Raw genomic sequence first — 11,896 nt, forward strand, 5'->3', positions numbered from 1 at the left:
CTAAACATTGCGGAGGAGGAAACGTTCACCGCCGAGGAGGCGGCCATTGGGAAGGGACGCCAAGGGGAAAAAACCGGCTGAGGGGGAAGCCGTAAACATCGCCAATCTTGTTGAATCCCTCAATAAATTCAACAAAACCATGGAGGTGGTCTCTAATGACAAAAAAGAAAAAAGTCGAATGAGAGATTTGGACTTTCTTACTAGAGACTTCAGTAACCTAAATCCGGTCGATCAAATGCTAATGGAAAAGCAAAAGGAACGTATCCGAAAGAGGTTGATCGAAGAAGACCAAGCCGAAGAATAAGAATAATGTTTTTTTTAGTACTTTAATTTTTATTTTATTTTTAGATATTAATGTGTTTTTTTTATTAATGTGTGTTTTTTTTAATAATTTATGAGTTTTTTTTAATAATACGTTGTTTGAATATATTTATAAAAAAATAAAAAAAAAATTCGCTGGAGCCCCTGCTGGAGTCCTCCACACCAGGGCCAGGCGCTCCAACGGGGGCTCCAACACCCCCCTTATCCAGTTTCTCTCTCTGCCACACGTCATAATATTATTGGTTGTAGCCCCCACTAAAGCCCCCATTAAAGCCCCTCACACCCCTCAGCCTAACACTTAACACCCTATATCCTATAGCCTGTGCACATATAGTCAAAGTCAAAGGAACTTTTCGAACATTGATTCAGGAACAGCATCATGAATACAAAGATATGTACATACTATTTTTGTATAATCCAAGAAAATTAAAAATTTTATTTAAAATAAGTTCAAATTTTCATATGTTAAGTTAATTTAGTTTTTATTTGGGCCTTCATTTTTATTCGTAACCTAAAACCCGATTTAAATAACTATTAATCCGAAATGAAAGTACACATAGTCATGATATTCAAACCCAAATCTAATGAACCCATTTTTTATTATTATTGAATTTTCAGAAAATCTACATAAAAATATTATGATATAATAATTAATTTAAGAAGGGAATCCAAGAAGCACATTAAGTCGGTTATAAAAACACATTGGGATGCAAAACACTTCGAAAGTAGGGTTAGACTCGAGTTCCAAAACAGTCTTCTTTTTTAAATCTCCAACCTTTTCTTCAAATTTTACTATTTTAGGATTTTTAATCGTCAAAATTTAAGAATAAATTAATGTGATAAATATTAAATTGATGGAAACATGAAACATATTATAAATAAAGGTTAATAAGCCCTTGAATTCGTGATATTGGTTTATAATATTTAAATGAATAATGGGTTAAAATGTTACAAAAATGACCAAAACAATTGCTTGGAATTGGGAATCACGTGATGCCATTAAGACAAAACACCCCGACCAAGTAATTAATTAACCTATAAAAAACATCATAGAGAGAGATAGTCTGTGTGGTTGCATGAGTAAAATTATCTTAAAAATATTTAGAAAAAAATAGAAATAAACCATGGAAATACAAAAATAAAAGGTTAAGTATTATTAATTCATCTCTAATTTATTTCTCAACACATTGGTGATCTTTGTGGAATTCCCTTTCTTCTACTCATGCTTGTGGCCATGTCTTCTTCAGAGTGAACCTTACTAGAAAACCTTTCACATGTATACAATCCACTCCTTTTCTTTCTTACGAACCCGGTGCACATGATGCTCATGGTTTCGGACCCAAACGAGCCTGATCCGGAGCTCATCGGGTCATCCGAGTCCACGATTGTTGAGTGTGGCGTCTCGTTCGTCACATCATCATCCCCGGTGTCGTTGGGAAAGATGAAATCAGGGCCAAGTTGTAATGTAGTGCATACCCTCAGGAATGGTGTGAGGTCTCTATAATGCTTGAGCACAAAATCCACCTAATGATGTTCAAACACAATTAGACTTAAATAATAGATGCTAATGCTACAATTTTACTTTTTTATCAAAATAGATTTTTTTTTTTAAAATGCCGATATCATTGATAATTAAAAGAGAAACACTTACAAAAAGAAGAGACTCGAAATAAGAAAGAAGAGTTTATGGAATTCTCAAAACAGACATACACATACACATACACATACACATACACATACACATACACATACACATACACATACACATACACATACACATATAATTACACATATTTCATATCCTCAAGTTGTTATATTATGATATTGCTTTCTTGATCAGTAATTTAAGCTTGTAGCAAATTAAACATTGAATTTTGGGTCTGGCTGTCGTTAAATTAAAGATTTATCAGGAAAAATATTTGTAAATTTTATAAAATATACAATTTAACAATTTCCACAATTCAAACAAGTGTATAATGATCCCCTACTAACAAAAAATAGCAAAAAGTAATAAGATATAAAAGTAGAAAAAATTTTAAAAAATGAAACCCTAATCTTTATGATCATCAATTTTATAAAGATCATATTCAATTTTGGAAAAAAAAGGTCTTTTTGGTGATCTATAATATACAAGAATTAAGAAGATTACACAACTAATTAATCTTTCAAATAAAGTTAAATAATTTTTAGTGTTTAAGAAGATATAATATTTAAGTTTTGGAATTGGTAAAAAACTCATCCTTGGATTAAAATTAGAATTCTAATTCCAAAATAAGTATAGAGAATATATATAAAGAAAATAAATTAATCAAAGATACCTTGCACCCTAAAGAGCAATGAATAAATGGCTCTTGAAGGCTTCTATCACAAGAAGTGCAATAGTTCCCAGCACCTTTGAATTGCCTGTTCTGAGGTCTCTTCTTGAGGAACACAACTTTTGCACTATTAATAGTATAAGCCTGATAAATCAATATATTTATTTGCCAATTCAACAATCATTCTACCATTAAATTATACTATTTACAAATTTGTAATTAAAATTTTCTTTTATTTTTCTTTTATGTAACATACTTGAACATTTGAACAGTCGATAAGTCTTTCTAGATCTTCTAGCCGCACGACATCATGGTATACATAACGTCGAACTTGAAGAAGTCGATGGAAGCGATGAAAGTGGACGCAGTGTGGACATATGCTTATACAACAATCCACACAACAAATATTCTTCTCGTTCTTCTTTGAGTTGGCATGAATTGTGCACGCCTGGAAGTATTTCTGATTGAATAGTGCTTCTAACCAAGCAGGCTTTCGGATTCCCTATAACCATATATATATATCATGCAATTATTATGGAATTCTTTATAAACATGAACTATAGGGTATGTTACATGAAATTGATTAAGCATACACACTTTTGAAGAAGTAAATAGGGTGTTTGGGACATACCATGATCAATTAAACTTTCTTGAATTAGCGGGCAGGAGGGAGTGTGAGAGATAGGATGAGAGTAGTATTTATGGAGGATCACAAGAGGAAATGGGTATATATTTATTCCGTGGCAATTTATATATATATATATATATATATATATATATATATATATATAGTGTTTACCTTTTTTGGACGTTAAACAAATCCTGCAAATGGCTACTGACTAAATTCACCATATCGAGATAAACTTATCTTTCGATTCGTGAAAAACTCTCACCTAAAGCCAACGTTCGTGAACACTCACCCGAAGACACGACAGTGCGGTGAGATAAAATTCGTCCAGTTCAAAGATCCAACTAGTGAAAGCCATATATTCGCCTAGTCTCCTATCATCACCTTGGTGCAATTGAAACTAAATGTTTGTAGCAGGAATCGAACATGAATTACATGGAACACTAAGTCTCTCATCACTCCATCACCTAGCACATTGTCTTTTGTAGTGTTAAAAAAAGTGATATATTGCTTGTGAAAAATACGTATACATATCTTTTCCTATGTATATTATACATATGTGGATTACCAAATACATATATATGTAATTTCGCGAACTATATATCCATATATTTTATTATAGTTGTGGAAATGATTAATAACATACAAAAAGAATAAAAATTAAAACTTATTTTTTTCTAAAGTGACTTTCTAGTAATTTTAGGTTATCTTAGTGGATTTTGTTCATATTTTTATAATTTTGTATCATTCACTTACGCATTAGGAACAATCAAACTAATTAATCTCGCGACAAGTATCTACATAAATGTGTAAGTTCTATATATGAATAAACACTAATCGACCCCGGGCAGATTACGGATAACCTGGGGGTTAAATAGATGTTTCCCACGAGGGGTTAGATCCGGCAAAGATGGTTCTTCTGATAACCTGCAAAACAGACACCGTGAGCTCGTCACTGAGAAGGGGGGGGGGGGTACCTCCTTGTGACCACCCACCGGCGTGAGAATCAGACTAGATTGCTCTTGAATATAAGTGTATATTAAGAGAATGACTAGAGCATATATCAGGTATAAGATATAAGATAAGATGAGATGATAAGATGATATACCATTCCAAGGTGTTGGAGTATTTATAGCCGAAGGTAGGTTTCCAAGAAGGTACAGCCGGCTGAATAGTGTTCCTGTTCTGCCAACTGTGGGCTACGCACATGCCATGCTGGTAGTTGGTGGGTAGGCAGCGGCTGATAGTGACCAGGCCGGCTGTGTACTATTCCTGTTCCACCAACTGCAGGCTATGCACGTCCTCCGACAGGTTGGTGAGTAGGCAGCGGCTAATAGTGACATACAGTACAAGAGCGTGCTGCTCGTCATACTGTTGTCAGTGAGCTGTCGTATCCTTGGTCAGATCTTTTGTCCATACCTCGTCAGGTACAGTACAAAAGATCCTCCAGTATCGTACGGACTGGCTCATTTGGGCGGGAGTTCTCCCGGCTTTGTGCGGGAGAGTTCCCGGCTTTGCTCATTCCTTCTTCAGGTGACATTACTGAATTATTATGAGAGCTAAGTGCCTTGTGCGTGTAGCTTTGCTGCGCAGGTAGCCTTCCCTGATGGCTTGTATCCGCAGCTGCGGGAACAGGCAGAGTACTTCACCATTGGGAGGCTTTTCCTGCGGGAACAGCTTGCGTACTGCGCGTAAGGACGTCACGTCTCTGAGCATGGTGGGTCCTGCGGATCCAGTTGGTCTCTGCGCAGACGTCCCTTTAGTTAAGTCTTGCGGGTTCAACCGCGCAGACGTCCTTTAAGGAGTCTTGCGGGTTCAACTGCGCAGACGTCCCTTTTCAAGGTGAGTCTTGCGGGTCCAACTGGGCTCTGCTGGGACCTACCTCTTCAATATATAAATGGACAATTAAACTAATTGGTTCATAAATTTATTTATTTATTTATTTGTTATTTTTGTTAACTATATAAGATGAAAGAAAACAATAACTGCTACATTACACATTTTTCATATACTTTTAAATTCTGTTAGATTGAAAAATACATAATATTTGTTTTGTGTGTTGTGACTATATATCTCTATCTACATATTGCTATTAAAAGATAAGAGATATGCGTTTTTGACATGAGGAGCTCAAAATTATCGAACGAAAATGGATAAATAGTAACTAAACTAGTATATAAAATAAAAAAAAACATTGTGAAATTAGCTACCTAAATTTACAAAAATTGAAGGATCGTGATTACACTTTGACTGGTATTATATTCGAATCTTCATTTAAATAAGTAGGAATTTTTAATGTTGATGAGGGTACGTGTGACAAATAAAGAGACAATGAATCTTAAAAGAACCATTTCGTGGCCACATAAATTTAAGGTTATAGGCTTACGTGGATACCAAGATCATTTATTAACCCAAGGGAGAGGAAAAATGCTAAAATAAAAGTGTGAAAACGATCTGGGTTGGACACCAATAAACCATCTCTTAGTTATGTTTGGTAAAATGAAGTTTTAGTTTTTAGTTTGAGGTCATGTTTTATGGGAGTTGGTCTTCTGGTTTAATAGTATAGTATTGTTAACAGTTAAGGTTTGTGATCTTATAATCTCATATTTGAAACCTGATTTAATGGGTTTTTCTATAGTGGTGAGTTTACTAGTTGAATGGCTTTCCTGTGTGAGTCAGGTCTGGAACGTCAAAATCGGTATGGACGGTTGATATCCTATCTTAGGAATGCGTACTCAGGTATTAGGGATATTTTCAAGCGTTGTTCAAGTTATGTGTTATGGAATGTGTGAGTTGGGTTATGTAAAAAATGGCATTTTGCAATATGTAAGCGTCATCTTAGCAAAGAGGCTTTCACACTCCACACTAAAGAACATGTGTTATACTAGGGTAAAATGTGAAATGTGATGCTGAAAATAAATGATGGGTGATATTCTTAACTAATAATTAAGAAATATAAAAACATTTGCATAGCACTTACGCCCGTTTGTAGTCTAACGCATCGTCCTTACGTGCCTCTCACGCCCTAAGTGACAATGTTTCACGCCCCATTTAGCCACGCTACTTTTAACCTCCGTCTTAACGCCGATAAGGCGATAACATAGCCTTAAGTCAAGTGATGATCGTTCAAAATTTATTTTTAAGAAAAAAAGAATGTTTTTAAGAACTTTTAGCTTTTTAGGTTTATCATATCACTTATAGTTCTATAAACGAAGGTTTTTTCTTTTTTTCAATGGTATCATGACTTGTTGAAGACACTACATATGAATCAATGTCAAATATGAGCCGACTCATATCTTTATTATAAATAGAAGCATTATTCCTCCAAACTCAATGTGATATCAGAAAGGGGAATATAATGAGTGTGCCTTAACTCCTTGAGTTGCAATGGATAGCCGAGAGGGTTTTAAACCACAATTTGTGTGGTTCATGTCTAGCTTTCCACCACCATTTGGATAAAAATACAAGGTTGGAAGGCTTAATTGGACTATCCCATTTAAAAAATTTAAAAGAATCATTATAGTATTTTAATTTTGAGTAAGAGATATCGAGTCCATTTCTAAACCATACTATCCTTTTTTTTTTCCTAAAGGTAAACTTTATTAACAACACATAAGCTGGCCACAACAAAACAACATAATTATACGGAATTAAAATTACACCAACCTAACCAATAGATTTAATAAGAATTGGACCTATAGGAAAACCATAAGTAACCGAGAGATCTAATATTTTCAAAAACATTTATTGGATTAGCTTCCGTGATTGAGAAGTGAGCCTCATTCCGAGCCTCCCAAAGGCAACAACAAGTAATGATCAAGATGTCATGAATGATATCCTTGAGGTTAGCTTAATGGACTAGTTGAAAAGATTAAAATTTGATATCCCGAACCATGAAGTCATTTGTTAACATATCATTGTGTTTCGATAGCTAAAAAGGATGGTTTAGGTGATGTAACTAATAAGATGTAATACATATTTGTGCATATCCATTTTTTTATATTTAAGATAATAATAAGAAACATTAAATTAACGATTAGAAGTACGTATTTGCTTTTGCCATTCAAAAGAAAAAAAAACATTTGCTTCAAATCTAAGATATTTAACCTAGAAACAAACAGAAACAAACAAATAGAAGAATACACTTTCATACAAAGAAAGATAAAAACACCATCCGCAATTGAAGAGACTTAACACATATAACCACAATGTTTTTCAAAACAACAAAAATAATAAAAAAAAAAAATATAAAGCATCACTACAAACAAAAGAGTAATTTTTATTACTTGTGATTATAAAAGTGTCACCTAAGGGAACACGGGAAAACAACTCACCGGAGCTGGTGAAAAATTCTCAATCCAGGAACACCTTCGAATCCGGGGTGTTTTTCTCCTCGCAATCCGGTGAATATTAACTGTTTTCACCGAGCTTCTTTGCACCTTTATTGAGTCGGGGATCCGGAAAGTACGAGACAACACTTAGCAACCGGAGAAAACGAAAAGTCAAGTAAATGATCACACATAACCCATAATCTAACCGAGTGTTATGTTGTTAATATGATTAAAACTTACAACACTCGTAGGAGAGACCTAGAGGGGTGATTTTTAAGTAAATACATTAAAAAAACGTTACTCACTAGTGACCTACATATGATTTTTTTAGTAAATTCGATTGTGTTTCATGATTTCATATATATAAATCTCTTAACTCCATGTTTAAAACTTTTAGTTCCGGTCAGATTATATGTATAATGATAACATGTCGTTGCAAAGAGTACAACTAAGAGCTATGTTAAAATTCTTGAAGTAATCTTTACCAAGAAAAGACAATACACATGCAACAAATATACAGATATTAAAATTATTTACCCCACTCTCTTAGGCTATGTGTAGTGGAGGGGCTACAAATTGGGGCGTTTTGTGCCGTGTGACGCCCAGTCAGCAAGGGGTGAAAATTTGTTTTTGGGTGTAATGGTGTAGGGGCTACAATAATAATATAATAATAATATATACATATATATATATATACATATATCTCTCACACACATTCAATATATAATAATAATAATAAATGAAACAAGAAAGGGGCTACAAAAGATTATCGCCTCTCCATATTTCGCCCCTTTGTAGCCCGGGGGCGGTGTTCTGGCCCCAAAACCTCCAATATCGCCCCATTTATTCGCCCACTACATATGGCCTTATACTACTTGTACCCTACTCATCAAACGACAAGAAAAATACTTACAAAAATTGATAACACACACACACACACACACACATATATATATATATATAAATATAAGACCATGTGTAGTCATAAAGCCACAACTCTGGGCGTTATGCATCACGTGGTGCCCAGTCAGAGTTATAGTATTTTACAAAAACAGGGTTTAATCATAAAGCCTCCATAAGCTTGTTTATTTGTTTTTTTTTAATTCTCGTGCCTTCCACTGCGTTATCTACAAAACGTCACAAAAAAAAATTTAACCAAAACGCCTGGGGGGGGGGGGGGGGTTGTGCCCCTGGCTTTATCCACCATAAAGCCTCAATAAAGCCTCTAGTACGCATGGTCTAAGTCGAAACATAAATAATTAAATTTATCCTTTTTTTTATTTTGAAAATTCTGAGAATAGCCCATTTTAGGAGAAAGATTCCCTTTCATATATATACAAAGTTTTATAAAATTTCAAATATACTGTTAAGACGTGTGCAATTTTTTCTATGAGCCAACATAAATTTTATTCAAAGCTGAGTTAGGTCAAATTTATTTGAGTAAAATATATGTCGGTAGGTAGATAAAATTATGCACAATTCAATTTTAATTTCACCCTGCTTAATTCTGAGTAAAATTTATCTCGACCATTAGATGGAATTGCTCACATCTCAATAATATATTTGAAATTTTATTAAACTTTATATATTAAAAGCTATAAAAGAAAAATAAAACGTGAGTTAAAATAAATTATAATAATAGAATATTAAGTGAATTTTTCAAAACTCACGTTCACGAATAGTTTGAGATCAAAACTCTATCTTCACCACTAGTTTGATTCAGAAAAAAGGAGGGGATGCCTAGTTTGGAGGTTACATTTTGGATTTTTGAGACAAGGGAGTTAAAACGGGAATCTCTCACATGACATGGGTTATTCTCAGAAATTTTCCCTATTTCTCCAACTTTCCTCCATTCCTTTCTTTTCATTTAGAAGGTCCTAAAAGAATATTCTAGATACGTGTATTTACGCAATGCTTAAAACCCGGGTACGTAAACAAAATGTTCGGAGAAATGGTCCAATTTCCATGAAATTGAACGATCGTTTTGTGTTGGAAACTAGCCTCTCCCACCTGATATTCCCCTACCCTCTATCATGATCCCTCTAGGAGGGCTCCTTGGTTATTTGCTTGTTGTGGTATGATTTCGTGTTGGTGTTTATCATTTTCATGCTTCATTGCTCTCTTTATGTTTATTTTTATTGTTTTTCTAGCTTCTTACTAGTTTTCTTTAATGGAATGATCGTTAAAAAAATCTAATTACAATCAACTTGACGGGACATATAATTTTATGTGGATTATAATAATATTTATCATCTTGTCAAAAGAGCTATCTAACCCTAGACCAGCCAAACTTCTTGAAACAGCTGCCATTTCTCTCTCTCTCCGTTGGTGAACATGCAAGCTTTATTGGGTAGCCTAGCTATCGCATGGTCTTGAAATGATGAATATATTGCCCATTGGCATTCACAGTTACACAATTCTTGTCGTTCATTGGTCTATATGTGAGGTTTTTCCATTTTTTTTATTTATATGTAAGTTTAATCAATCTCTTAAGCTATTCTTTATGGTGAGGGGCATCGAAGCCTTTCCATAATGCCACGTCATCTTCAAGTGAGCATTGGAGGCTTCGATTGCCTTCTCCATAACGCACCGTTGTGATTTAAAGCTCTTTGGGCGCCCCAATATATATATATATATATATATATATATATATATATATATATATATATATATATATATATATATATATATATATATATATGATTGATTTCTTTTGAGAACTAATTTGAGTTTTAAGAACTCGAAAAAACTCAACGTAATAATTTTTTTTATTATTTTTTTTACACATATGTAATATGAAAGTGTAAATAACGTAAAAAAATTACAATATATTTTTACACACTAAATCAACTTTTTACACATATGTAACTAACATTTAAAGTTATGTAATTATCAAAAATCTTTATTCCCTCTTCTGATTAATTTTTTTATCAGATTTATTTTCAACCATATATTCAATACTCATTTAATTGATTGTGCGGTCCATATTAAGTTATTAAAGCTCTTACAACTCATCAAGTTCTTAAAATATCATTCCCCTACACACACACACACACACACACATATATGTGTGTGTGTGTGTGTGTGTATGAGAGGGAGACAAACACATGGCCCCACCACCACTTCTTTAGGCGCCCATCGTTGTGACACCCCCCCCCCCAAAGGAGCCCCTTTGCGGTGTGCAGGGGCGTCAAAGCCTCCCAATAATGCCCATAGCGTATGGTCTTAGAGTGGTGGGTGTGGAGCTCGGGTGTCCCGACAACACCGCCGCCACTTCCAAAATAATACCTGACGGGTGCCAAACACGGGTATGCTACCCGTTCTCCTTTGTGACTGTTAGGGTTTGACTAGCCTTCAACGACTAGTTTGACCCCTTTTTCTCCACTATAAATAAACTCATGCACTTAAAAAATTTTATACTCACTCTTCCATAACCATTTTATCAACTTCTTACTATCTTTCTCCAAACCATCACTTAACAGAGCAATCACATCCGAACCGATAATTAGGCGAGGGCCACAGAGATGGAGCTATGAAGAAAAAGTAGCATTAACAAAGGCTCAGGTCCATATTTTCAAGATATGGACACTGTGGCTACGAACGTCTTGGACATGAGTAATTTTTATTAGAGAGAGGATCAAGCGAGCACTCAGAGCACTAAGTGTGTTCGAAATGACAAAGTATGATGAGGCAACGCTCGTGATGGCGACACATTTGAAGTGACAACTAAAGTTAAAAGCCGATGAAGTTCAGAATAATATTTTTATATGTATTTTTAATGAATAAAGCATTGTTTAATTATTTATACATGTTTAGAAATCTATGCAATATTACTTATTTGGACTTTTTAAGTATATAATTGATTAATTAATTTTAAATAAAAAATTTTAATTTTTTAAAGTACTTAGGGATATGCCCCCAAATCTTAGTCTAAGGTGGTTGAGGATAAACATGAGATGGTATAGCAGGATTGGTCGGGTCTTAGGATAGTTTGAGTATCCTTAGGGTTGCACCCTCACCACCCTTGATCCATATAAGATGTGTGTTGTCGCTGAAACTGAACTCTGAATTTATCCAATAAAACTGTGTCATGCAGTGCTGACTGGATGCTAGCCGGATACTCGTTGAAGCCACTCTTGAAGCCGCCTGAGCCTGTTATGGTCCAGGCGAGCGGTGTCTTCCGCGATTTATCTGATTTTTTTGTTTCTTTAATATAACATAATAATATAACTAAAAAACTAATTTATATAGTAAAAAAAGCATTAAACATAATAATAACATAAATAAAATACAATTAAAAA

At 34.3% G+C, this 11,896-nt stretch overlaps 1 protein-coding gene across 1 annotated transcript; it reads right to left on the reverse strand.

The window, feature by feature from the left end:
- Nucleotides 1–1,214: 1,214 nt before the first annotated feature.
- Nucleotides 1,215–3,295, reverse strand: LOC143611954 (protein RGF1 INDUCIBLE TRANSCRIPTION FACTOR 1-like). Its single transcript, XM_077086050.1, has 4 exons — nucleotides 3,268–3,295; nucleotides 2,893–3,138; nucleotides 2,640–2,780; nucleotides 1,215–1,845 (listed from the first exon to the last, which is right to left on the reverse strand). The coding sequence occupies exons 1-4, from the start codon at nucleotides 3,268–3,270 to the stop codon at nucleotides 1,501–1,503; spliced, it is 735 nt and encodes a 244-aa protein (XP_076942165.1). The 5' UTR covers nucleotides 3,271–3,295; the 3' UTR covers nucleotides 1,215–1,500.
- Between the last annotated feature and the right edge of the window lie 8,601 nt (nucleotides 3,296–11,896).

This window comes from Bidens hawaiensis, unplaced genomic scaffold (genome assembly GCF_021521415.1).
Source record: "Bidens hawaiensis isolate Kalapana, Puna unplaced genomic scaffold, B.hawaiensis_p1.1 tig00032795_1, whole genome shotgun sequence".
In the NCBI taxonomy this organism is placed as follows: domain Eukaryota; kingdom Viridiplantae; phylum Streptophyta; class Magnoliopsida; order Asterales; family Asteraceae; genus Bidens; species Bidens hawaiensis.